Source organism: Bos grunniens, chromosome 16, assembly GCF_055505025.1.
Source record: "Bos grunniens cultivar Pamir isolate PY7600 chromosome 16, Bosgru_T2T1.0, whole genome shotgun sequence".
Classification (NCBI taxonomy): domain Eukaryota; kingdom Metazoa; phylum Chordata; class Mammalia; order Artiodactyla; family Bovidae; genus Bos; species Bos grunniens.
The window spans coordinates 18,936,479-18,963,435 of NC_141180.1; the positions used below are offsets into that span (position 1 = coordinate 18,936,479).

A 26,957-nucleotide genomic window follows, 5' to 3' on the forward strand; every position below is an offset into this window, starting at 1 on the left:
CTTCCAGCCAAAGAGCGACCTCTGGAGGCTTCCACCTCAACCCTGGCATCACCCCAACCCCAGAGGCCTCCCCGGCCCCTGCCTCTGGCATGCCAACACAGCCCACTGCCATGCCTGTGTCCTCCTTCCCCCTCCCCCCAGGCCCCTGCCAGGCTAGTGAAGGTCAAGTGAACACATCAGCCCAAAATTTAGCGACTCAAGAGTGGGAGACGTTTCGGTTTTGCTTTTTAATAATTTAAGACTACTTCCAGAGAGTCCCAACACTTTGGGCCATGGAAGAGCCAGATGGGATGGCCCCTCCCTCTGCTCGCATGCCCTGCCATCTCCCTGCCAGCGACCCACCCACAGCTGCCCTCAGGGAGTCTGGGCTGAGAGCTTGTGGCTGGAGACAGCCTGGCACCAGCTGCAGCCTTGTCCAAGGCCCCAGGAGAAGGAAGACAGAGCCCCTCACGGCCAGGCTGCAGCGGCTCCAGTCTCACTCTGGGCGGGAGCAGAGGTCAGGGCGGGGTGGGGCAGGGCTGCTCTGGTCAGTCCCACTGGCTACAGCTGCACTTCCCTGAAGTTGGTCTCGGTTTCATTTTGTCCCTTCAACCTCGTATATCATAAAGATTTCCCAGAAATCCTTAATATTCTGACTACCAGATACCATCTCTCAGCTGTTCTCACACCAGACACAGTTGGTCTGGGATATATGGTCCATGGCTGTAAGGCTGTGACTCCCGGACACTTGGGCCATTTTTGGAAAAAGAGCAAAGGCGTCAGATGGGAGCTGGGAGAAATGAGACCAAAAAAGGCAGGCTCAAGGCCAACACGGCCAAGTACTTTCTTTGGCTCTGGAGTGAGAGGAGCTCGGGGAGCCCCTGACTGTGGGACGACGGGGCCCGGGGGTAAGGCGATGCTGCTTGGGGACCAACCGAAGGACCCACCGAATCTCTCTCCTCCTGCTGCCAGCAAAGGTGCCAGAAGACGGTGACCCCACCTCAGGCCCTTCAGGGTGGGAGACCCATTCCCTTCCCTGCTTCTGCATAAATTAACATCCTTAAACAAAACACACAAACAGGCTCCTTCCCTCTGCAAGAACGGTCAGTCACAGAAGCCCGACCGAGGCCCGAGGGGTTGCATGCCACCGTGTTCTTTTTCAGTAGACAAAGCAGCTTTGTGTAGCACATTCCCAGCCACCCCCGGGGGCGGTTCGGGGTTTCCATCGGGCGGGGGGTGGGGGAGTGGGGGGGCGGTGGTGTGGTAACAGTGAGAGGCAAGGCACCTCTGTGTCACCGTGGGACAGGCCTCTGCCTCAGCACCCGGATCGACAAGTTCTCCGCGTGGGCCAGGAGCTCCCTCACGTGAGCCAAGCCCAGCCCTGCAACCTTGGCCCCGTTCACCTCCAGGATCTCATCCCCCACCCCCAGCAGCCCCGAGTAGAGCTTGGCTGTGCTCTCGTCAGCCATCTCCTGCACGTAGAACCCTGCAAAGAAAAACAGGAGAGTTAACGCAGGAAATCCAAACCGAAGACACGCAGCTCTGTGGAATGCCGACCAGGTGGGTGGTGTTGGGGGGTGCGTGGAGGGGAGGCAGGGGCTTATACAAGGTGCTTCACGCATGCACGCACGCACGCACGCACGCACACTCATTATTCCACTTCACAACCACAACTCCCTTTATAATAGATACAGCAGGCCTGCCTCCACTTCATTTTTCCTTTTTTCTCTTTTAAAATGCCCCTAATACAAATAATGCCTTAAGCTGTTATTATTCATGTATACCTCAGTGTGAATGAGCTAATCTTATCTTTTTCTGGGAGAAGCCTTGATTATAAAATAAGGAAAATGTTAAGACCTACAACATGCCCGGCACTGCTCTAGGTGGGGATTCACAAATAAGACCCACCTGCTCCCTTCAAGTAGCTGGGGGTGGATGGTATCACTGGAGCCGCAAACAAATCAAAGTGTTAGTCACTCAGCCATGTCCAGCTCTTTCAAGCCCAGGAACTGGCCCGCCAGGCTCCTCTGTCCAAGGTTGCCATTCCCTTCTCCAGGGGATCTCCCTGACCCAGGGATCGAACCCATGTCTCCTGCCTTGGCAAGTAGATTCTTAACCACTAGCGCCACCTGGGAAGCCCAGGGAGTTGCTGGGCTAAGGTCAAATCCAAACCTGGTTTGCTTCACCGGATTGTCTAGGGCCAGCCCTGGTTTCAGTCTTCCTCGGATATGGATCCTTAGATTTCAGAGGCATCTGGGCAAAAGCCCAGGAAACAGAAATTCTGGTCGGTTGGTTTAGTTGCTAAGTTGTCCGACTCTTGCGACCCCATGGGCTGTAGCCTGCCAAGCTCCTCTGTCCATGAGATTCTCCAGGCAAGAATACTGGAGTGGGTTGCCATTCCCTTCTCCAGGGGATGTTCCAGACTCAGGGATCAAACCCGGGTTTCCTGCATTGCAGGTGGATTCTTTACCAACTGAGCTACGAGGGAAGACCCCGTAGAAGTTCTAGCCCCCGATTTACAGTCATAGTGGCTCGCTTTTCCTTTCTGCGTACACTCTCCCCTCCAGTGCCCCCGAGGGGCCCCACCTGGCGGGGACCATTTCCTGGGTGTCTGAGGTAGGGTGAACCTCTCAAGGAGCTGCTTCTCCTTCTTTCCCCAGTTCAGTTTGAGGAACTCATGTTAGCGGAGCAGGCTCTGGGGGCCTCGGGTTGGCTGGGCTGGGCTCCCTGGCCACACAGTGTGGGACAGTCCAGCTGACTGAGCCCCTCTTGCCTCAACTTCCGCAGAAAACCTTTCAAACCCTCCCCTTTGCTGTCTCTGCCTGAGGGAGCAAGGGAGCACAGGCTCTTCCAGGGAAGACTGGGTGTCCCACATCCATGGGTCCCCCCCACCCACCAAATCGCACTAAGTGAGCACAGGTGTGCAGAGCAGGAAGACTGCAGGCCGGGGAGCCTGTACAGTGACGGCCCCTGCAGGGTGCCCTGGGACACGCTGGCGTGGCTTTAAGCACCCTCGCCGCACCCCAGCCTGAGCTCGGCTGGCTGATTAGAAACACTTAACAGCTGTCCATGCCCGGCTCTCTACTTCCTCTTCTTAAAAATCAGTGTTCTTAGAAGGGACCTGAAAGAGCATCTCCTCTCTGGCTGGAAGCCTTTTAAGGGTGGGAAGTCATCTTTCCAGTTCACCCAGCATCGTAGGAGCTTCTGGTCCCAAGAGAAGTCAAGCTTTTCAAAGCTGGGGTTTGAATGTGCACTGAAATCTCCTCTAAGACACTCGAAGGTTTGCCGCTCTTGGGTTTAGCAAAGCCAATCTGTTGACATGTTCCTGCTTCCCGGTCTGAGCTGTGGAACTCGCTCTCAGTGCTTCTTGGCTGATCTGATCCTTTCCTGCAAGGCCGGCTCCCTCCTGGCAAGGCCTGTCTGTCATCTTGGCTGCACAAGGCTTTTCTCACAGCCCTTGCCCTAGCCTTCCCCTCTTCTTTTTGGGTTCTTTAACTGCTTGCCTGCCTTGTCTGCGTGCTGGCAGTAGTCGGGGGAAGGCAGGTAAGGAGGCAGGGGAGGAACCTGCAGAAATGGCTGCTGTCCAGCAGAGCGTGTCAGTGGGGAGGGATGAGAAAACCCAAAAGAATGGAGTCGGAGGACCAGACACCGCTGTCACGCCTGCCATGTAGGGGGAAGACTCCGGGGTACGTTTCACAGTTGGAAGTCATGACACAAGTATGACAGAGAGGCTGTTGTAGACGTTTATTGTCTGCTGCCAACGGCCTTTGTTCAGGATGTATGATCTCTGTGTTGTTTTCAATGAGAAGCAGACGGCGAAGCCTGCCGTTCTCACGTGCTTGTACGGACTTAGATGTGACAGCCAGCAAGGAACACCCACATCATGATGTTTTAGTGAGGAATACAAACCAGCCCCAATTCACAGCCTCTCTGAGGCCCAGGAGAAGTGACCCTGGGGGGCTGGAGCACGGCCTGAGGCTAGGACGCACCAGTACCAGCCACATTCCAAGGGTGAGGGCATCTCTGCGGGACAGCTGACAGCCAACCGCAGTGGCCGGAGGAGGGTGCCACCTGGGCAGGACAGGGAAGAGCTGGCACCCACCCAGGCAAGGGGCGCCCACAGAGCAGGCCAAGGCAGAACCCAAGAAGCTCCTGGTCACTGGAGACCCCTGCCCATCAGCAGTCCGTGACAGGTGATCGGGGAGGGAGTCCCACTGCCGGCAAAGAGGCCTAAAGGGACTTGTGGGAAGGATGGGGGGCACAGGAGAATGCCTGGTTGGGCCTGAGCTCACACTGGCAGCTGGTGCAGATCATGTCTCGGCCCACTTCCCCCCGCCCTCTGTCTGGAGTTCTTCTCCCCAAATACACATTCTTTTTCTGAAGAGGGAAGGAACACATGTGCCAGGTACTTCCCTATATACCCCACTGAAATGACTTTTCCAGGCAGGGTTTCGTTAGCTTGATGTTACAGGTTAGGTGTTCTTTATATATGGGCTTCCCAGGCGGCACTAGTGGTAAAGAACCTGCTTGCCGACGCAGGAGACATAAGAGACGTGGGTTCGAGCCCTGGGTCGGGAAGATCCCCTGGAGGAGGAAACAGCAACTCACTCCAGTATTCCTGCCTGGAGAATCCCATGGACAGAGAAGTTCTGTGGGCTACAGTCCATGGGGTCGAGCAGCAGCATTTACTTATTTCTTGGATCACATTGCCTGGCATGTGGGATCTTAGTTCCCCAACCAGGGCTTGAACCTATAACCCCTATAAGGGAAGCACAGAGTCTTAACAGTTGGACCCCCAGGGAAGTCCCTCATTTTACAAATTAGAGACTAGAGGCTCAAAGAGGGTAAGTAACCTGCTCAAGGTCACACAGACAGCAGAGGCGCTGGAGTACAAACCATGCTCTGTCGTCTAACTACACCTGCATGCTGCCTCTCTGGCAAGGCCTGACCCCCTCACTGAAGGGTAGAGGAAGCTGGAGGAAAGGGCAGAGTGGCTAACAGCCTGTGGAATGCTTTACGATGGTCAACACATGCTTAACACATCCCCCTGCGAGGACAGACGAGTATCCTCCTGAGGGCCAGAATGGGGAGACTCTTGTCCTCCCTTCCTCTCACACTCATGTAAAACCTATGAGCAAATAGTCAAAACTACCTTCAAGTCAGCCAGAACCCGGCCACTTCTTACCACCTCCACAGCCGTGCCAGTCTAAGCCGCTGCCACTATATCTATTCCAGACTATTGAAATAACCTTAAAACTGGGCTCCTTGGCTCCACTTGCATCCCACTAGGGTCTATTCTCAACACAGCAGCCAGGGACCCTGGTAAAAGCGTTAAATCAGAGCATGTCGGTCCCGGCTCCAAGCCCCTGTAACTCCTGTCTCATTTCAAGGAAGACGGCCCCGTCTGAGCTCAGCTCAGTCTCTCTCCCACATTTCGAGGCTCGGCTGTCCCCCAACCTTCCTACCCTCAGCTTAGTCCCTCCCCCTCACCCCCTTCTGTCCAGCTTGACCTCCTTGTAGTTCCTCCCATGGGCCAAGCTCATTTCCAGCCCTCAGGGCCCTGCATGGACTGTTCCCTCTGCTTGGAACTCACTGCCCCAGACACCACATGGGGCCACCCTCACGTCATGCCAGTGTCTGTCTGCTCAGGGGTCTCTTCTCAGAAAAGCTGCCCCATCAGGACTCCCAACTCACTGCCCTTGGGCCTTATCCTGCTATATATATATGTAGATGTGGATAGTCTAACTGCCTCATGAGAACGTATACTCCTGAGGACAAGGATTTCATCTGTTCCATTTACTGCTCTGTCCCCAGTATCTACAACACCTAGGAGATGCTCAGCGTACATTGTTGAAAAACAAATGCTGGAACACATGCAAGAACTCACTTCAGTCTGCAAGTCCAGCAGCAGCAGTGTTCTGCCACCTAAATGGCTTTGACTCAGGAGATCAAAGCACAGGACTAAACCCACCACGGCACAACCCGTCCAGGGCAGCTGTGAGTGTCTTTCTGTGTCTGCCTTTCTGTTTTTCCTCCTCTCTCTCCTCTCCTTCCCACTCCTGCATGTCTGTCTGCCTTCCCTACTCATCTCAGCTGAGAAATACCTCCCAAGGTCCCTTGCCCTGTGGTGGATCCCTAGTGGCTCAGCTGGTAAAGAATCCACCTGCAATGCGGGAGACCTGGGTTCGATCCCTGGGTTGGGAAGATCCCCTGGAGAAGGAAATGGCTACCCACTCCAGTATTCTGGCCTGGAGAATTCCATGGACTGTATAGTCCATGAGGTTGCAAAGAGTCAAACACAACTGAATGATTTTCACTTTCACTTCACTTTCGCCTTGTGGTGGATCCTAGCTCACAGACCTCAGGTAAAGGCCTGGGCAAGTCATTTTTTCCCTGAAACATCCATGCGGCAGGGCTGAGAACTGGCCAGGGTGCAGAAGGACGTCCAGAGACCCTCCCTGATCCTGCCAGTGCTGGATCGGGACCTAGCAGGCCGCCCGGCCAGAGGCGTAGAGCCAGGATCCATGTGAACATCCCCAGCAGGAGCCCGCCCTGAGGGAGGGGCACAGACAGGCAGGCACGGTCCACGTGCCCAGACACACTCCGCAGCTAGAGGAAGGGAACCACACCAACCACATCAAAGAGATCTGGAGGGCCAGCCAACACAAACAACCTCCCTCTGACTCTCCCTTGAAAACATGGGAGTTGGGATTCTGATTTCAAGATGGACGGAGGGACAGTGGAGCAAGCCTGCCGTCCCTACCGCCTGGAGGGGAGAATTCCAGTCTCCTCATTGAGAGGCTCTCTGAGTCTGGAGCTCTCGGTGAAAACCCGAAAACAGATACGGCCACGGCCAGAAGGCACTGCTGCGGCCTACTGATGCGCCGGGGCCGTGGAGCCAGAACAGGGTGGCGGGGGCCTACCTGAGTCCCGGCGTCCATTCCCAGAGGCCACGTTGAAGCCGAAAGTGCCCTCCGGGGGGCGCTGTAGCTGCAGCTGGCTCGTGCCGTCGGGGAACACCTCCACCAGGCGGCCCACGGCACGCGCGGGGCCGGGGGCACTCACGTCCTCCACGCTGAGGGCGCGCCGGGCTGGCGCCTTGCCCAGCCTGTAAGGGGCGAGAGGCGAGGGAGGGCAAAGGGGGCAGGCACTGGGGCCTCTAGGCCTAGAGGAGGCCTCCAGCCAGGCCCGGGCCTGGCGGTGCCCACGGCTATGTGAGGTTCCACAGAGCCCCCTCCCCCAGTGGTTTTTAATCATTTTAATTGGAGAGATCTCTTGAGAATGTGACAAAGTTTTTAATTTTACACAAGAAATTCCAGGAATTAATGGACCCCCTGAAGTCCCTCCGTGGAGCCCGCGGTAAGAGCAGCTAGCCTAGCGGGTCTCATCAGAGAGGGCGGTTTCTCTAGGCAGACCTGGTCAAGGGGCAAGGAACTCTTTGGGGACCCTGTCTCTGGATCTTTAATAAATCTTCAACTGGACCAAGGCAGCTCTCTGAACATTCAGATTTCAGGATGTCATTAGATAGTAAAGGGATGGAGGAATCAAACCTTCCAACTCTATAGAACCCCCAACCCCTGTCCAGTTGCTCAGGACAAGGGCACTGAGGTGTGGGCTCTAAGACCCCTGAGGTACCTGAAGCACAGGTAGCTGGCCTCGGTTTCTCTTTTAAAGGGACCCTCCCCTGGGCCATGCTGCTAAGGCAGGAAGGAGTTAAGTGTATAGCTCCACTGTTCATGCTCTGGGTCTCCCCTCCAAAACACTTGCCCACTCTTACCTGTCAGCTGCGCTGTGATCCCCTGGCTCCCCTACCAGGTAGAGGTTGGACCGGTCCACCTTGCCACTCAGCAGAGAATGGAGGTTCTGAAAGGAGGTGGCTTTCCGATGTTGGCGAGAGGGTGACACCTGGTGGAGAAGACCCAATATTGCAGGTAAGAAAAGCCATCTGATAGGGGGTTGACAGGGATTCCCTCATTAAGAATCTGCCTACAATACAGGAGACTGGGTTTGATTCCTGGTGTTGGGAAGATCCCTTGGAGAAGGAAATGACAACCTATTCCAGTATTCTTGCCTGGAGAACCCCATGGACAGAGGACCATGGCAGGCCACAGTCCATGCGGTTGTAAGAGTTGGACACAACTTAGTGACTAAACCACAACCAAGGGGTTGACAGAGAGGGAACCCCAACCATGAACTTGAGGGCCTGCTAAGAAAGTGCTTAACAGAATAACCATAACTCACTTAAAGAGATGGGCCTATGCAGGCACTCTGAAGCTTCAAATAATGAAAAAAATGTGTTGGTTGAAATAGCAACTGAATATGATAGTGCTAATTATCTCACTGACTAAGAAAAGCTAACTTTCTCCTTGATTAAGAAAAAAAGGTAGGACTTCCTTGGTGGTCCAGTGGTTAAGAATCCACTTGGCAGGAGACAGTTCGATATCTGGTCCGGGATGATTCCACACATCATAGGACAAATAAACCTGTGCACCACAGCTACTGAAGCCTGCATGCCTAGAGCCTGCATGCTGAAACAAGAGAAGCCACTGCAGTGAGAAGCCTGCCCACTGCAACTGGAGAGTAACCCCACTCACCACAACTAGAGAAAGCCCACGTGAGGCAGTGAAGACCCAGCACGGTCATAAATAAATACATTTTTAAAAAGGTAAAATCAAATAATTACAGAATAATGAACACAGTTTTAGAGTTGAAATCTTAGTTTATGATTCTTTAGTATCCCTTTTATGATCGCTGACATTAAAAATTTTATCAAGTATGCACCTTAAAACACTGTGCATGATGGATAAGACTGAAGTCCCTCAAGGAGCTCACCCCACGGTGGGGGTGGGGTGAGCATGGACAGGTCAGAAGCCCTAAATGTATATTGTAAGTGTGAGGCTAGAAGCATGGATGACGCTGTGCAGGGAAGCAGAGCGACTCAGCTCAGGAGGCCTCGGGGCCCTGGAGGAGCCGCTGCCTGCGCAGCACCTGAAGCAACAGCTCTCCAGATGAAGACAGGGGTGGGGAGTTCCAGGCATAAGAAAGAGTAGAGGCAGACAGACAGAGATGGGAGAAAGCATGAATGTTCTGGAATATACTTGTGGTCTGGGGGGCTGGGCTGCAGAGGTGATGGGCGGTGGGCTGGAGCCAAGGGCCAGACCCGGAGAGACCTCATCTGACCTGCAGAGGAGCCACTGAGTGATAGTAATCAGAATAATTACAAGGTCCGATCTGTGTTCTAGAAACTGACCCAGTGAGGAGGCTATTCTGAGGGAGCGGGTGGGAGGCAGGGAGAGGCAGACTTCTAAACAAATACTGCACACATTATTTATCACATTGGGAAGCCGTGCTCTCAGGAAGTTGTATTATCCAGAAGCTTACGAGGGGGCCTGAGTTTGCCTTGAAGTTCTGGAGGGCTTCCTGGAAGAAGTCATGTTCAACTCAAGAGTGGAAAGGCAGGGAGGAGGGGAAAAGGGAGGAACGAACGAGCCACAGCCACTAGAGGACGTGGGAGCCGCCCACGTGGTGAGGGTGCTCACTGCCTACTTAGAAGGGCAGAGTGGAAACCAAGCCCATCTGCACTCTCACCATGCACACTTGGCAGCACAAGAGGAAGGGGTTCACCCTGAGATAGGTCATGAATATACCAGAGTGAGGCGGAGTCTTATTTTATGTTCTTTTTTTAGTTCTTGAACAATTCTTTCTGCTGCTCAGTCCTCCCGGCACTTGCTCCCACCCTTTCTCGGCCAGCTTACTTCCTAACTTGGCGCACTCGGATTACATGGCAGATGATGGGCTGTCATCTCCCTTGGGTACAGACTGAAGCTCTGATGGCCATACATCTGAGCACCATGGCTCAGACACACCGGGACAAATTTAACTTCAGGAGAAAAGCAGCGAATTCCTGGAGCACCATGTCACTCTAGGCTTTTGTCCCAAGCTTGAGATCATTTTGCTTTTGTTTCTCTGCCTTCCAACTTCATCCAGCCAGCAAATATTTATACTCTACGTGATGCAAGACAACCAATGGAACGTTCATTCAGCCTGCATTCTCTTCCCTACTTCAGGCTGAAAAATGAAAGGCTCCAATGCCCTGAACCGCAATCATCTGCTTTGTTCTGCCCAGGGGAGAGGGCGGGGAAGAGAACAGGCATGATACCTGGAAAACCTGGGCTAGAACAGCACTTTCAGAGACCTAGCTGAGAGTCAGGCGCTGCTACTGGTGTGCTGTTGGTATCCGCTAGCACATGAGAAGGGAACTTTTGCAGGCTGCCCGGTGTTCACTCACTCATTCATTCACTGCGTACTGCGTATGTCTACTATGCTAATTATCATACTAAATATGTAGACTCTAAAGATCAAGTAGTGTTCCGTCAGAGAATCACATTCCACTGAGGGGAGACAGACAAAAACCAACATACTACATGAGAAGTTCCATGAAGGAGGAAAGCGCAGGATGAGAAGGGAAGCCAGAGCAGAGGTGCCCAGCTCAGCCCAAGGAAGGATGAGAAGCGGTTTCCTGGAGGAAGCCGTGCCTTACGTATTGATGGATGAACAGCATTAGCAGGTGGAGAAGATGGGAAGAATATTTCAGGTGAAGGTTCAAACTGTGTGGCCTGATTTCAGAACTGCAAGGTCAAGGATACCTGGGGTTGAGTATTAGGGGAATGATCAGTCAGATTACAGAAGCGGTCAGATTATAGAAACCCTTTGGCAATGTTGAGTGGCCTCCAAGTGTTTTCCTGGGGGTGATAAGGGACCAGTGGTGGATGTTCCACAAGGGGGGGAGGCAAGACCAGATTTGCATGCAGGAAGGACCGTTCTGGAAGCCACATGGGGAAAGACAGGGCAGGGACGCCAGTGAGGAGGCTGTGGAGGCAATCCAGGTATGCAGTGATCTGTGCTAGACGAACAGAGTGGCTGTGGCCGCGGGGAAGCTTCCAGAATAATCAGGCAGCGGATGCCAGGCCTTGGCAGAGGTGGTGGAGTGAGGGAGGGGGAGGGGTCTAGGCTTAGCCCAGGCTGGGGCAGTGGGCTGGAAGAACAGAACTCGCTCATCGCACTGTGTCCAGGGAGTCCACGTCTTGCGGATGGACTGTGGGGATGCCAGGAGCGTCCCTTTCCCCACCCCGGGCTCCTCAGGAGCACCCCCTGGCACTTCTCTTCTCCTTCACCTTTCATCTCAGTGGTGGCTAGCACCCCACTGCCCTCACACACCCCTCGGCTGGGCCCTTGGGACTCTCACCAGATGCAGGGATTGTAAGGACGGGGCTCTCTTCACTTTGGGGGTGCCAGTGTGTGAAGCCGGGCCAGGCGCCGGGGGCTGCAGCTGCTCCACGCTGTAGCTGCGGGACTTGCCCATCTTGGGCCGCGTGCCCTGACTCAGCGTCGAGAAGAACTTCTTCAGCCCCAGGGCAGAGGCGATGCCTCCGCTGCTTTTCTTGTTCTTGTCAGAAGCGGTGGTGGAAGGCGGGCTGGGGCCCGCATTGACCCCAGACAAGGCACTGAAATGCAGAGGTGGATGTGAGGTGGGTGGGAGAGGGCTGGGGGGAGGCAAGAACCTTAGGGTCCTGTGGGGCCCAGGTGGGCCAGCACCCCAGCCTCGAGGAGGAGGTGACAGCCAGGCTGCAGACAGAAAGGCCGAGTGGACTTCTGAAGGAGCCTCTGCTTGGGCAGCAGAGAAGACCCTCAGGGTCACAGCCAACTATGGGTTCACCAGTCATTCGTTCACCCAGTGATTCCTCAGAACCTCTGCAAGGCTTCCTGCCAGCACTGGCATGTGGCAAATAACGAGGGTATGGGATAAACCAGATGGAAAGACCCTTCCACTTGGGAGCTTATGAACAACAGGCCAGTAAGCAAGGGAGAAGCCCTCTGAGTGACCGATGAGCAGGGTGAAGCAGAGGGTGACAGGGTGGCTGGGGAAGGCCTCTCTTACAAGACGACATTTAAACAGAGGACTGAATGGCAGGAAGGAGTCAATCTTGCCCAGCCTGGAGGTGAGAATTCCAGGGCTAGGGAGCAGCTGAAACCACAGGCCTACACAGGAAGAGACTCGCTGTGTGGTGGGTTCGAGAACATAACAGGGCCAGGCCTGTAGGACTTTGACGTAATGAGGAAAGAGGGATCAGCAGGGATCTGACAGGTGAGCGAAGCTGTCAGTGAGTGCTATGTCAGGGTAAGGGGTTTGCATCAGTGTAAGGTAAGTGAAGGCGAAGGCACCCCACTCCAGTACTCTTGCCTGGAAAATCCCATGGATGGAGGAGCCTGGTAGGCTGCAGTCCATGGGGTCGCGAAGAGTAGGACACGACTGAGTGACTTCCCTTTCACTTTCACTTTCATGCATTGGAGAAGGAAATAGCAACCCACTCCAGTGTTCTTGCCTGGAGAATCCCAGGGACGGGGGAGCCTGGTGGGCTGCCGTCTATGGGGTCACAGAGTTGGACACGACTGAAGTGACTTAGCAGCAGTAGCAGCGAGGTAAGTGAAAGAATAAACCACTGGGGTTTCAGTCAGAGAAATGACATCACTTAGTTAAGGTTTTCAAAAGACACTTCAGACCATTGAGTGGAGAAGGAATTGAAAGGGTAAGAGGAAGGCAGAGAGCAGAGAGGGAATGTTAGGTTTGCACAGAAAGAAGACACCAGGAGAACGCCATGCAGGTGGCTGCAGGGGCCAGAGAGGACGTGCCAGTGGATGAGGGTGGGAGGGAACGGGGAGGAGGCAGCCAGGACGGCGGGATGCGAGCACTGAGGGGATGGCGGTGTGCTGTGTGTTTGCCCGGGGGAGGGCCCCAGGAAGCAGCTTTCATCAGAGGAGAGATCAAGAGTTGCACTAGGCCTTTCGGGCACCCTAGTGGGGATGTCGGGGGAACTGGGTGCACAAATCCGGAGTTCTGCGGCACACACGGGGCAGGAGGTGGCCATCTGGCTGCAGTCGCATGTGAAGCCCTGGGCCACGTCACCAGGGATGATGTGTAGTGGAGAACGGAGAGCCCGGCCAGAGGACCAGCTCACCAAGGTTCAGCAGCCCCAGAGTAAGGACTCAGAGCCTCGGGAATGAAGGAGAGCATGGAACCGTGAGTGGCAGGCTGTTTCCCGCCCCAGGGTCAGGAGCAAGTCCTCTGACAGAGAGCCCATCCTGGGAGCACCTGGAGGGCTGGGGCTGTATGCACAGCTGTGCCCAGCACAGTACCTGCAGCTTGAGGCTGTTCGGGGAAAGCTTGGGGAATGAATAAGCACGCACACTAGACTGGACAGGGCAGGGAACGGAGTGCTGGGGTGCCATGCTTGCACCTGATCTAGAAGCCTCCAAGGATCTGGGAGTAGTTAACTTATCCTGCTGCCACTCCGGGGGGCTCCTTCCCCACCCAGCACCCCAACCCCCAACCTCCCAAGTCAGGGCTGTCGCTCGCATCACTCACCGGGATGACACGTGCCCTACAGAACTCGGCTCTGTCCTCCGCAGGCCTCCTTCTGCTTCCTGGCTGGACTTGGGCTCCTCTGAGGCCAGGGAGAAGGTGATGCCCACGGAGCTGATGGTGCCAACAGCTGCTGAGGCAAGACAGCCCTGGAGTCCTCTTACAACAACCACAGCATTCCTCCCGTGGCACTGATCCACCCCCACAGGTCATGGGGGTGAGGGGGGCAGTCCTAGCGACAGAGGCAGAAGAGCCAGAGGAAGATGCAGGGAAGCGGGAGCCCCACGAGAGCCACGGAGGCAGTGGTGAGACCCACACGCAGCAGGGAGGGATCCTGTTTCCCTGGGATGAAGCCCATCACCCCCAGCATAACGCCTGGTACGCAGCAGATGAGAAATAAACACCTGTGAAATGAAGGCTGGACTTCCCTGGTGGTACAGTGGATAGGAGTCTGCCTGCCAAAGCAGGGGACACAGGTTCAACCCCGGGTCTGGGAAGATTCCACATGCCACAGAGCAGTTAAAGCTCATGTGCCCCAACTACCGAGCCCGCATGCTGCAACTTCTGAAACCCCTGTGCTAGAGCCAGTGCTTGGCGACAAGAAAAGCCATCGCCATGAGAAGCCCGTGCATAGCAACCTAGAGTAGCCCCACTTGCTGCAGCTAGAGAAAGCCCACATGCAGCAGCGAAGACCCAGCACAACCAAAAATAAAAATAATAAATAATTTTTAAAAAGTGCAAGGCTGCTTATGATAAGTCATGTCGCTCCTGTATCAAAAGGTATATGAAAGGACGCGTGGACCCCGTGGGGGAAGCAAAGAGTAGGAGGAATGGACAAAGTAGCATCAACATACATACACTAGCTGTTTTATGTGTAAAACATAGCTGATGAGAAATTGCTATATAACACAGGGAGCTCAGCCTGGCACTCTGTGATGACCTAGAGGGGTGGGATCAGGGTCTTGGAGGAGGCTCAAGAGGAAGGGGATATATGTATAATTATGGCTGACTTGCACTGCTGTATGGCAGAAACCAAGGGCTTCCCTGGTAACTCAGCGATAAAGAATCCACTGGCAATGCAGGAGACACGGGTTCCATCCTCGGGACAGGAAGATCTGCTGGAGGAGGGCAGGGCAACCCACTCTGGCATTCTTGCCTGGAGAATCCCATGGACAGAGAGGCCTGGTGGGTTACAGTCCATGGGGTCGCAAAAGAATCAGAGGCTGGGGGGGATTTGTGTTCCTGGGACAAGACCCACAATCTGGTTGGCTGTGATGTCTAACAGCTAAACGATAGCCACCATGTCTACAGCATCTGTGATACGCTAGGCAAGAGTTAAACCCTCTACGGAGATTATTGCCTGAGCTCCTAGGAGATGGGTTCTAATGATATCCTCAGGTTAGAGAGGAGAACTAGAGAGAGAGGGGTGATGTGAAGAGCCCAGGACCTCGTGGCGAATGAGAGGAGGGGCCTCACCTGGCCCTCTGCTCCAGCAGGTGAAGGCCGGGCTGGCCAGAAAGGTCAGCAACTCTCAAAATAGGAGCCCCATAGGAAGTGGGTAGGAGCAGCCAGCCCAGAGCCCACCCAAGGGAGGAAAACCACACTTGAGCACAGGGCAGGCGGGAACTCAGGATGGGGCCTGCTTGCTCAAGGTTCCTGTGAGTACAAGAGGGATAGGGCAGCGTTGGCTCCCCATATGCAGTGGAGGGGTGGTGGCACCCCCCAGGTGGGGTGGGCGCTGGGCACTGGCATCCTCAGTAAGGTCAGCACGGCCCGTCACCTCTCTGGCCTCTCCCCCCTCACTGTTCCCAAGCCCTGGATTCCTCCCGAGCCATCACAGCACCAGGGCTGCCAGAGCCGCGGGCACGTGAAGGCAAGGCTACTACCTCTGCCTAAGAGCGGGTGGCCGAGTTGCTCACCTCAGATCACAGCATCAGGGAAGCTCACGATTTGCCCACGACATGAGGACCCCTTCCAAGGGCAGAGGGGATACCCTCCAGCCTTCAGCAGCCTTGCCTGCTGAAACCTACCAGTGTGCCCAGTAGGCTTGGGGCTCTAGGAGGGCTCAAGCACTAGAGAACAACCCCAGCACTCCTTGTAGGAGCTCTGCTTACTGGTCACTGTGTCATCAGGACAGCACACCTGCTTGGCCGCCGAGGGTCTCAGGGGGTAGACTCCTGCTGAATTAATTCACTTATGCACCCCCTGCAGGGTCTAGGATGGTGCCTGGCCTGTAACGGGTGCTCAAACTGTATTGAATGAATGAGTATATGAAGTGACGATGTTGAAGGGGAGGGACCTTAGCCGTGGGATTATCTGGCATTTGCTGCTCTAAGCAAGTAGTAAATCCTGGAGCTGCTGCCTCTTTCTGCTCTGTTGGTAGTAAAATTCCCTCAAAGCCCAGGCCTCCCACAGCCACAGAGCTTGGAGCTCCTTTAGCATCCCTACCACCGCCTCCCCGGGGGGAGTTGGCTAATCTGCCTCCAGACTGATGTCGAATCCTGCACCGGCTCACAGACCCTGCCAACTTCCCCAACATCTGCCAGGCTCTGGGAGCTGCTAGGAGCAATGCACAGCTCTGTCATCTATTAAGATGAACAGTTAAGTGCCTGGTGGGCCACAAACCCAGCCCGTGATCTCTGGGCTAGCACCACCCTAGCCCCCAGGCCATCCCTTACCATCTCTGCGGTCCTCCAGCGGTGCTGTGGGGTCCTGGCTTCGGGCACCCATCTCCCCCACGAGGATGGCTCCTTCCCAGGGCTCCTGCAGCCCCTGGGGCATGCTGCTGTTGCAATTGTTGGTGGACAGGGCCCGCAGCGGGTGCCTGCTGTGGGGACTGTGGGGCGGGGGCTGTGGCGAGGTGAGCTCGCAGGTCCTGGGAACTGCGCTTCTGGAAGCAGGCAGGGGGCTGTCCATGGGCTCTCCCTGGTTGCCCAGCTTGCGAAGCCCAGCCAGGGCTGCCTTCCTGTGAGACACGGGTGAGGTGGTTTTCTTTGAAGAGGGAGGGGTTGGCACCCAGCCGTCAGGGCAGAGGGAAGCAGTCGGCTGTCGGGCCTGGTGGTGGGCAGAGGGCTCTGCGCGGCTCTGTTGCGGGCAGTCAGTTCCCAGAGACTCCTGGCTTTCTATAACCGGGCCTTGTCTGCCTGGCCCCGAGGACCCCAGCTTCATGGGAGAGGCGATGGTGTAGGCTGTCCGAAAATCCCCGGGGTGAGCCCAGTGATTTTCCAGCCCTGGTCCAGACTGCCACGGGGACCCGGGGAAAGCCCTCTTCAAGTCCTGGACAGGAGGCTTAGACAAAGCATCTTCTCTGGGGAGCAGAGCCCCTGCCGTCGTCTGGCCCGCGCCTTCTGTCACCTCATCTGACACCTCCAGGAGCTCCAGCCCAGGCAGGTCGTGTGAGGCCTGAGGGCTCTGGGGAGGCTCCATCTCAGCCTTGTGCAACCACCTGTGGCCTCCCCGAGGCCTGGAGGCCCGCAGGCGGGTCTTGCTGGGCTGAGAGGTCCCGGCCTCCTCACTGTCGGTCCGGCAGCTGTCGGAGGTGTCGGTGCTGTCCAGGGCCGAGTCCGCCTCCTCGGGAAGCGCCTGCTCCCCGATGTGCGTCTCCCGGATCCACTCGGTGTGGAGTCTGGGCTCGGCGGCGGAGAGGAGCCGGAGCGGGACGCTCAGGCCCTGAGAGCTGAGGGGCTGCGCCGACGCCCCCTCCCTTCCGCAGGCGGGTTCGCGCTCCCGAAGGACCCTCGGGTCGGGGGCGATGCAGTGGCCGCAGGCTCGGCACCTCCTCTCGCTGCCCCGAGCGGGCGGCGGCGCCGAGAGGCCCCCAGGCTGCAGCCCACCCAGCAAAGGGTGCAGAGCGCCCGCGCCCGCGTCCCGGCGCCGGCAGCCCCCCTGGATGTAGTCGGCGAGGTCGGGCTTGGAGCGCAGGGGACCCTGGTCCGCCAGGCTGAGCACCTGCCGCTGACGTTGCTGCAGCCGCTCCAGGTAGCGGGACTCAGCGTCCCGGGCGGACTCATCCTCAAAGCGGACGTGGGACGGAGAGGTGCCCCGCTTTGGCCACTGCCCGCTGCTGGATTCCCCGCTGGAGGAGTCGCTCGTGTTCCCATTCTGGAGGTTGTCTCGGCAGGCAATGGTCATCCTTGGGTCCAGGGCTGGGCTTTTCCGCCCATCTCTGATGGGCAGGCAGGAGGAGAGAGGTCATGAGCAGGAGGAGGAGAGGAAGGTACAAGCCTCCTCGCTGGGCGCTAACCCGTCCACCCTGGGGCCCGGTCCTGCACAGCGCTCAGGCAAAACTACAACCCAAAGTTGCCCAAATCAGGTTCCTCAGGAGTCCAGCAGCAAAGCAGAAAAGCTTACAGGCCCATCCCCATCCTGAACACAGTGCTGAACAAAACGAATACGACCTTCTCTACTTTGGGCTTTGCCTCTGTTGCCTGCCTCCGTCTGAGTTAAGATGAAACGCTGTTAAACGCAGGACTGTAGGAAAGGAGGATACCGAAGTCCTGGCGTGTGTTTCGAAGTGAGCCCGGCCATCACGGGCACCTGGTGAACTGGGATGAACTGTGGCAGTCCTGCATTACTTATAAGGGTCTAATGGGAAGAGCAGACGTTTCCATGGAGACCGTGTGGGACCTGCAGCCGGGTTTCTAAGCATTCCTCCTCTCCGGATTCACTCAGGGTTCCTAAGCATCTTGCTGGGACAAAATTTAGACAGAGTAACACTAGTGTTTCTCCTTGGTCTTGCCATCTAGTCTGTTCCAGCGCTGCCTCCTGTATCTGCCCCTCCCCAGCCCTCCTCACACACTCTGTCCCAAAACACTGTGACAACAATTACTATGCTAGGAAGAGTCCTCACATTGTCGTCAGCCTTTGCTCTGAGAGACGCTGTAGCTGGTGGTCAAATCCTGCTCAGATCAAGAAAACACCTGCACAAACCTCACACCAGGCCCCCCGGAGCCAGGTGGCCCGAGTTTCAGATCCCTACAGGCCCTCGTCTACCAGAGGCCACCTAAGTAAGGACCATGCTTCTCCCTGCCTTTCCCAGCAGCACCTCGCCACCAATCTACTGATGAGCAGCTGGGACTCACATCCTTTCCTGCTTTTATCACTCACCCTGGACCCCTGCGGTGGCCTCCTATTCATTGGTTCTCCTGGATCTCAGCTTCATCGCATCATCTCTCAAGAGGGCACAGGATCAAGTTCTCAGTCTTTGGGGTAAAGACACAGGCCTTCCACATTCCTCTCTGCCTTCCTTTCCTGCTGTGGCCCACTTGCAAGGCCTCCAGGCTTCTCACCCCATTTATCTTAGGCAACTCTCCTGCCACTGTTTCCTACACTCTCTCTTCTTAACCTGTCTGCCTTTGATTACCAGTCATTAAATCATACCTGTGTATAGATGCCATGTGTAATGTTTAATTTTATGTGTCAGCTTGGCTGGGCCATGGTGCCCAGGTTCTTGATGTTTTTGTGAAGGTTTTTTTTTGGATAAGATTAACATTTAAACTGTGCTGTGCTTAGTCATCAGTTGTGTCCAACTCTTTGTGATTTCATGGACTGCAGCCGCCAGGCTCCTCTGTCCATGGAATTCTCCAGGCATGAATACTGGAGTGGTTTAGCACTTCCTTCTCCAGGGGGATCTTCCCAACCTAGGGATCAAACCCAGGTCTCCTGCATTGCAGGTGGATTCATTACCGTCTGAACCACAAGGGAAGCCCAAGAATACTGGAGTGGGTAGACTATTCCTTCACGCAGGGATCTTCCTGACCCAGGAATCGAACTGAAGTCTCCTGCATTATAGGCAGATTCTTTACCAGCTGAGCTACCAGGGAAGCCGACTTAAACTGGTAGACTTCAAATAAAGTTGATCATGGTATGGTGGACCTCGTCTAATCAGTTGAAGGTCAGAATAGAACAAAGACTGCTCTTCCCTGAGCAAGAAGGACTTCTGCCAGCAGACTGCCTTTGGATTTGAGTAGCAACTCTTGCCTGGGTCTCAAGCCAGCCAACCTACTCTGCAGAATTTGGACTTACCAAGTTTCCTAGGTACCACGAGCCAATTTTTTAGAATAAAATTTTCTCTCTCTATAAGCACACATTATGTTGGTTCATTCTCTGGAGAACCCTGACTGATACAGCTTGATGCTGTCTCCTCCTCTGACTACCCATGCCACCCATTTGTCATCAAAGACTCAAGAGACATCAGGGTTGGAAGGGACTAGCACAACCAAGTGACCCCTACTTGTTTCCACGAAGGAGAGGGCACACAAGACCAGTTTCGGGACGGACCAGCACCTGAACAGCTGGGAAAGGCAAGCTGCAGGGAGTTTTTCTCTTTAGAAGGAGCCATGAATACGGAACTAGTCTTTGACCATCGTCATGGTCAGGTTCTGACTGGAGACAGGGGCTTGGATTTTAGAGACCTGTTACTTCTTTCCTGCTATGTCATCTTATATGCCGGCAAAGTAATGCTCAAAATTCTCCAAACTAGGCTTCAATAGTTTGTGAACCGAGAAATTCCAGATGTTCAAGCTGGATTTAGAAAAGGCAGAGGAACCAGAGATCAAATTGTCAACATCCATTGGATCATCATAAAAAGCAAAAGAATTCCAGAAAAACATCTAACTTCTGTTTCACTGACTACGCTAAAGCCTTTGACGGTGTGGATCACAACAAACTGGAAAAATCTTAAAGGGATGGGAATACCAGACCACCTTACCTGCCTCCTGTGAAACCTGTATGCAGGTCAAGAAGCAACAGTTAGAACTGGACATGAAACAACGGACTGGTTCCAAATTGGGGAAGGAGTACGTCAAGGCTGTATATTGTCACACTACTTATTTAACTTACATGCAGAGTACATCATGCAAAATGCCAGACTGGATGAAGCATAAGCTGGAATCAAGATTGTAGGGAGAAATATCAATAACCTCAGATATGCAGATGACGCCATCCTTATGACAGAAAGCAAAGAGGAACTAAAGAGGCTCTTGATGAAAGTGAAAGAGGAGAGTGAAAAAGTTGGCTTAAAACTCAACATCCAAAAAACTAAGATCATGGCATCCGGTCCCATCACTTCATGGCAAATAGATGGGGAAACAGTGGAAACATTGAGAGACTTTATTTTCTTGGGCTCCAAAATCACTGCAGATGGTGACTGCAGCCATGAAATTAAAATACGCTTGCTTGTTGGAACAAAAGCTATAACAAACCTAGACAGCATATTAAAAAGCAGAGACATTAATTTCCCAACAAAGGCTGTCTCTAGTCAAAGCTATGGTTTTTCCAGTAGTCTTGTATGGATGTGAGAGTTGGACTGTGAAGAAAGCTGAGCAGCAAAGAATTGATGCTTTTGAACTGTGGTGTTGGAGAAGACTTGAGAGTCCCTTGGACTGCAAGGAGATCCAACCAACCAAACTAAAGGAAATCAGTCCTGAATATTCAGTGGAAGGAGTGATGCTGAATCTGAAATTCCAATACTTTGGCCACTTGATGCCAAGAACTGTCTCATTTGAAAAGACCCTGATGCTGGGAAAGACTGGGGGCGGGAGAAGGCGGGGACGACAGAGGATGAGATGGTTGGATGGCATCACTGACTTGATGGACATGAGTTTGAGCAAGCTCCAGGAGTTGGTGATGGACAGAGAAGCCTGGCAAGGTGTAGTCCATGGGGTCGTAAAGAGTCGGACATGACTGAGTGACTGAACTGAACTGAACTACTTTTGAATTACCGGGAACAGTACCCATGCAGTTATCTATGCTGGCATACTTTATGTGTTGTTACTGCTTTTAGTCCTCAAAGGCACTTACCAAGGCTTCCCTAACTATACCCTCCTCCTAGCACAACTCGTTCAAGCTTGTCTTGATACTCCAACAACTTATTCTAAGTGAAATGTATATGAGTGACTGGCTGATTTTCTTATCCTTCCTCTAATTGGATGCTTCAGCGATTCTGGAGGAAAGATGTCAGTGCTCTCAAAAAGGCTGCCTTCACATGAGTTCCTTCTTCACCAAATTTACAGCTACCCAACAGAAAGACAGGTGTGGTTTGCAATTAAAAGGAAAGGAGTTCAATGTGGACACAGCACGGGTCAGGTCGCTAGTGCGAAGCCGCTATATAGCACAAGGGGTTCGACTTGGTGCTCTGTGATGACCTAGAGGGGTGGGATGGGGGCGCGGTGGGAGGAGATGTAGTATACATATAGCTGATCCACTTTGTTAACACAACACTATAAAGCAATTATACTCCAATAAAAAATTTTTTAAAAGGAGGTCAGACAATGGCAGGAAGAAACCATCCATGCTTAACAATTACTGTTAAAACATGCCAACCAGTGGGGAGAGTGGCCACTGAACTGGTTGACTTCCTTAACTATACATGGCATTGACTAGTCTGGACAGTGTATCCTTCCAGGCTGTGCTTTCTGTATGCATAAATGGCCTTGCCTGCCTGACTCAGGTGGACATGTGCACACCTGGGCCCTGAGGGTATCCCTGACCATTCCAATTCATCCCTTTCCTGGGTGCCTTGACAGCCAGGCCACTGACTAATCTCAAGACCCTGATGGGTAGAATGGTCTGGATCACAGATGGCGTGGAGTATGGCACATAGATGCTACCCTTGGGGGTCCTGGGGTTGCCCGAGATGTCATAGTTAAATTGTCCAAGACTGATTCCCTGCAAAGCTCCATGGGAAACAGCTACAGCTGAGAGCTGATTCCCTCACTTGTGCCATGTCAGCTCACTACAACCTCAAATCTTGGACCTGGGGCCTCTGGTCACACCAAGAGAGGGGCTGGTGCTCACCCAGCCATGAATGCTGAGCCGGCACAATAAAGCTACAGCCAAGGTCCTGCTGTGTCACACTGCATTGTACCTTAGCCCCCAGTTCACAACAAGGAGTGGCTGCTGCTGCTGCTGCTAAGTCGCTTTAGTCGTGTCCGACTCTGTGCGACCCCATAGATGGCAGCCCACCAGGCTCCCCCATCCCTGGGATTCTCCAAGCAAGAACACTGGAGTGGGTTGCCATTTCCCTCTCCAAGGAGTGGGTGAGTACTTCCTAAACCAAGGAAGCTGCGAAGTGCCACGGTGCGAGTTCTGGGGCCTCCCTGAAGCCTGATGCTAGGTGTTCCCTAGGTGGTTACACTGCCCTGGATGCAGTGGGCAGGGGCAGCCTGCCCACCTGCCACCAACCCCGACTCCAGCATTTTCCCCAATTGGCGCTGCTCCAGGAGGATTAAAAAAAAAAAAAGCACCACTGCTTAAGTAAGTGGATCTGCCTGCTTTGAGATCTGAGCAGATTCTGACGCTGTCAGTCATCCTGTTTCCTGGAATCCACATGCAAAAAGGGCCATCTTTTCCATCAGGCACAATAGCCACGGTACCTGGGAACCACAATTTTCCTGGGGCCCATGAAAATGTTTTAGTTTCTTTTGAAGTCAAAAGAGAATACATAAATACACTTTTAAGTCAAAGAAAACATTCTCAGATATAATATTAATATATTTACCTTTTAGCCAGCATGGTCATAACATTTAAATTTTAACTTTGTTTATGGGGAAAGGGCTTCCCAGGTGGCTGAGTGGTAAAGAATCCGCCTGCCAGTGCAGGAGATCCAAGAGACATGGGTTTGATCCCTGGGTCGGGAAGATTCCCTTGAAAAAGAAATGGCAACACAGTCGGGTATTCTTGCCTGGGAAATCCCATGGACAGAGGAGCCTAGTGGGCTACAGTCCATGGGGTCGCAAAGCACCAGACATGACTGAACACACACACACGTAGTATGGAGGAAGGAGTCACGAAGGCCAGAGTGCCTAGGGCCCCCCAGAGTCACTATGGGCCTGCCTTTGGAGAGGGCTGTGAGGCTGAGATGTAAAGCTCCTGGGTAGAATCACCCCTGGTGAGGAGGTGCAGTGTCTCTCTCTGCTTGTCTCAGCATGGCCGGGAAGTCCCTCTGACCCCGCTTCTGGCGACCATTCTCTTGAAGTGACTGTGAGGCGCTGCAGCCCTTGGCGCCCAGGATAAGGACCCCATCTGCAACTGCATCTCTTGAGCCTGTCAGGATCTGAGAAGGAGCGGTGAGACAATCCCTCTGGTGGGCTCACTGACAGTGTGGGGCTCCTGGGTCAGGTATCCAGAGCATTCCTGCCCAGAAAGGAAGCCTCTAGCCAGAGAAACAGCACCATCTCACCCTCTAGAAACAAGAGCAGCCCCGCTGAGCAGCTCTGCCCCTGCTGCGCGGGCAGGGTGCCCTGGTTTGCCAGGCCTGCCCAGTGCAGGAGAGGCCCGCTGGACACTCAGCACGCCAGCTTAGATACAACACCCCACACCAGGCCCCGGGGGCAAGGCCCTGCTCTGCTGACAGCATATGAGCTACACTTTCTAAGAGGAAAAACACTCAGTTGTAGAGGTGGTATATTCCTAATCTAATAAGGAACTCCAGGTCCTCTCAGCCACATCAACGACCTTAAACTTTACAGTCAAGCGGGTGAACTCAGTCATCCTGAATTCGTGCCAAAGGTAGAAATCATATTTTTGTTCTAAAAGAAGAAATGGAGGGGCTTCCCTGGTGGTCCAATGATGAAGATTGTGCTTCCAATTCAGGGGTTGGGGCGTATGTTCCAATTCTGGTCAGGGAACCAAACTCCCACATGCTATATAGCAGCATGCCCAAAACAAATAAGATAAAATTCTCAAACACTGCCTTCATTAAGAAGAAGAAATGGGGAGATGCAGAACAGCTTAATCCCATGAGGTTTGCTGCTGCGTGGTCGCTCAGTCGTGTCCGACTCTTTGAGACCCCATGGACTGTATGTAGCCCACCAGCCTCCTCTGTCCGTGGAATTTTCCAAGCCAGAATACTAGAGTGGGGTGCCATTTCCTTCTCCAGGGAATCTTCCCAACCCAAGGAGCAAACCCATGTCTCTTGCGTCTCCTGCATTGGCAGGCAGATCCTTTACCACCACCTGGGAAGCCCCAGTCACATACCTTCAGCTCAGTTACTGAATCCCCGAGGTCCCTACCAGCAGTGCTGGGACCAGGGCATAAAGGTATGGCAAAGGTCTTAGAGACGAGGGCAGAGCGAATAAGGCACTCCAGCAGCAAGCAAACAGCAACCTTGTCAACATGAGGCACTACTGATGCCTCCACAACCATCCCTCTCCGAGAGGATCCTGTCTGCTCAGACGCTGGTGCCAAACGGCCTCTGTGTGGAGGCCCCTCTCTACCACAGTGCTGTCCTAGCCACACAAGCTCCAGGCAGCCCTACCCGGCCCCTGACACAGAACGCCAGCACTTACGGTGTCCCCTCCCAGGCCCTGCCTCTGGTGGGTGTGTTCTGCCCTCCTGGGATCAGGAACATCAACCCAGGTGCGCCTGTCTCCCCAGTAGCAAGAGCTTGCACTTCCAAGAGCTCTCCATTTCTACACCGATTCGCTTCCAGAAAATGCAGCTTCGGCTGGCCCCCTCTTCACCTCCTGCAAAAGCCTGTCTGTTCAGGATGGCCCCAGCCACCTCCAGCTAGACCTGAGATAAAGAAGACCTTCTGGGGGCTGCTGTGCCTGTCTGTCCCACTCTTCCGTCAGCTTTCATCAGGCTGCTCTTTGGAACGAGTGATGTGTCTGGGCTCGGGGGTTGGAGGGGGTGGAGGAGGGGCTCCTGCATCTAATGAGGCCCCAGGCCTGTGTGGCATCGCCATGGTAGCTCAGCATGGCTCTCCAGGGTGATCTGACAAGCGTAACCTTTAGAAGCATCTGCAGCAAGCCATCTGGCGTTGATTTTTCAGCTATACCCTCTGAGGATTCACCAGTGCTGCCAAGTCAAAGTAATTCTTTTCTGGACACAGCAGCTGCTAAAGTGGGTCACCTTGCATTTCAATTGCATTTCTACTGCTGGAGAAGAGCCTGGTGAGAGGGAACCTACTTTAAGCTTAGTGGCTGGGGTCGTCGTGAGCGGTTGATGAGATTTGGGGAAGAGGAAGTGTCCCAAGGTACATTTACATCATCCGGTCTCCTTTGCAGATTTTTGTTGTTATCGTTCAGTCGCTCAGTCATGTCTGATGCTCTGTGACCCCATGGAATGCAGCACTCCAGGCCTCCATGTCCTTCACCATCTCCCAGAGTTTGCTCAAACTTATGTTCATTGAGTCAGTGATGCCATCCAACCATCTCATCCTCTGTTGCCCCCTTCTCCTCCTGCCTTCAATCTTTCCAGGCATCAGGGTCTTTTCTAATGAATCTGCTCTTCGCATCAGGTGGCCAAATTATTGGAGCTTTAGCTTCAGCATCAGTCCTTCCAATGAATATTCAAGGTAGATTTCCTTTAGGATTGACTGGTTTGATCTCCTTGCAGTCCAAGGGACTCTCAAGAATCTTGCCTGTTTTGCAGCTACCCAACTCAACCTTAGTACCTAAAGAAAGTGGAACAGGAGGGCTCCATGGAAGTCTAAGGCTCTGGGCCGCATATACATGCAGAGAAGAACAGTCAGGATGCTTCAAAGGAGGCACTGGCATTCCTAATTAGTGTCCTCCAGCCAGAAGAAACAAGGCACAAAATGCAGAGATAAAAGGGGAGCCGGGTGGGGACCTCTCACCAGGATTTAGGGTCTCCTGAGCGCCTCTCCTAGAGGTCACCATGACACTGACCCAGAGGCAAGCCTCAGCCCTCTGCTCTTGCTGAAGTCAGTCTCAAAGGTGTCCGGAAGTTCCTCAGCCTTTAATAAGCCAGCTCAGCATCCCCGTCAAAAAGCATGGTGTCCAGTTCCACCGAGAATCCTCGCTCCCTCTAGTACCCACTGCGCCAAAGAAGCCACAGGCCTGGTCAGCCACAGATGGTCCTGCTGGGGCCTGGGGCATTTGGACCTGAGCTGGCAGCCTCACTGCAGGTCAGATGCACCCGCCAGCTCCACCTGTAAGTGATTCCTTGGGGCGCGTGGTACACGGAACAGGCGCAGAGATGGGGATGGGATGTCGTGCAAGGGGCGTCTACCTGTGTGGAGTGCTGAACGTCCTTGAACTTGTTCTTTTCTCATCTCTCCATCCCTGACGAGCTCACCTCCCTCATGGCCCCACCACTGTGAGATCGGGATGATGTCTACTTCTTCAGTCTGACCTCTGTCCTCCTCCTCAGCTCCTGTATCCAACTGCCTGATAAGCACCTCCAGTGGGTGTTCCGTGGACAGTCCCTCCCAAGCTTAATCCTGCACCGAGGGTTCACTGAACCTCCAGACACCAAGTCAGAATCCTGGGCTCCATCCTGGATGCCCCCCTTCTCAGGCTCCCCTCATCCAGTTGATTCCATGATTCAGTCAGAGGTAACACTTGTAGGGTACTCACTACATGCCAGGGGCTGTTCTAAACACTTTCTATGAACTCACAGAACCCTCACAATTATCCTGAAAGATAGGGTCTGGTATAATTCCCATTGTGCAGAGGAGCAAACCAAGGCACAGGGGCTTCCCCGAGAGCACACAGCTAGGAAGTGGCAGAGCCAGAACCCAGCAGTCCACTTCCGGTCTTAACCACTTCTCTGCTGCCTCATTAAGCCTGTTGCTCTGGCTCTGGGCAACCTT

The 26,957-nt window shown here is 54.0% G+C and overlaps 1 protein-coding gene and 1 long non-coding RNA gene across 12 annotated transcripts in view; one reads left to right on the forward strand and one right to left on the reverse strand.

Moving 5' to 3' along the window:
- Positions 1-208: 208 nt before the first annotated feature.
- Positions 209-26,957, reverse strand: part of KIAA1614 (KIAA1614 ortholog) — a 44,324-nt gene continuing 17,575 nt past the window's right edge. For 5 of the 10 annotated variants that reach the window (XM_086343515.1, XM_086343516.1, XM_086343512.1 and 2 more), the window contains 6 exons: positions 16,078-17,564; positions 13,403-13,532; positions 11,225-11,483; positions 7,757-7,884; positions 6,903-7,087; positions 209-1,465 (listed from right to left, as the gene is read on the reverse strand). In XM_086343515.1, the coding sequence (XP_086199641.1) occupies positions 1,272-1,465; positions 6,903-7,087; positions 7,757-7,884; positions 11,225-11,483; positions 13,403-13,532; positions 16,078-17,564 (2,383 nt within the window). In that variant the 3' untranslated portion in view covers positions 209-1,271. Of the gene's footprint in view, positions 1,466-6,902; positions 7,088-7,756; positions 7,885-11,224; positions 11,484-13,402; positions 14,518-16,077; positions 17,565-26,957 lie in introns of those variants that run through there. The other 5 variants (XR_015143179.1, XM_086343513.1, XR_015143178.1 and 2 more) reach the window with 5 other exon arrangements.
- LOC147356270 (uncharacterized) lies at positions 843-14,137 on the forward strand. Of its 2 annotated transcripts, XR_015143183.1 has the most exons (4): positions 843-1,539; positions 5,794-7,910; positions 9,666-10,573; positions 13,447-14,137. It is a non-coding gene; the product is annotated as an uncharacterized LOC147356270 (long non-coding RNA). The 2 variants fall into 2 exon arrangements; XR_015143184.1 differs by lacking the exon at positions 9,666-10,573.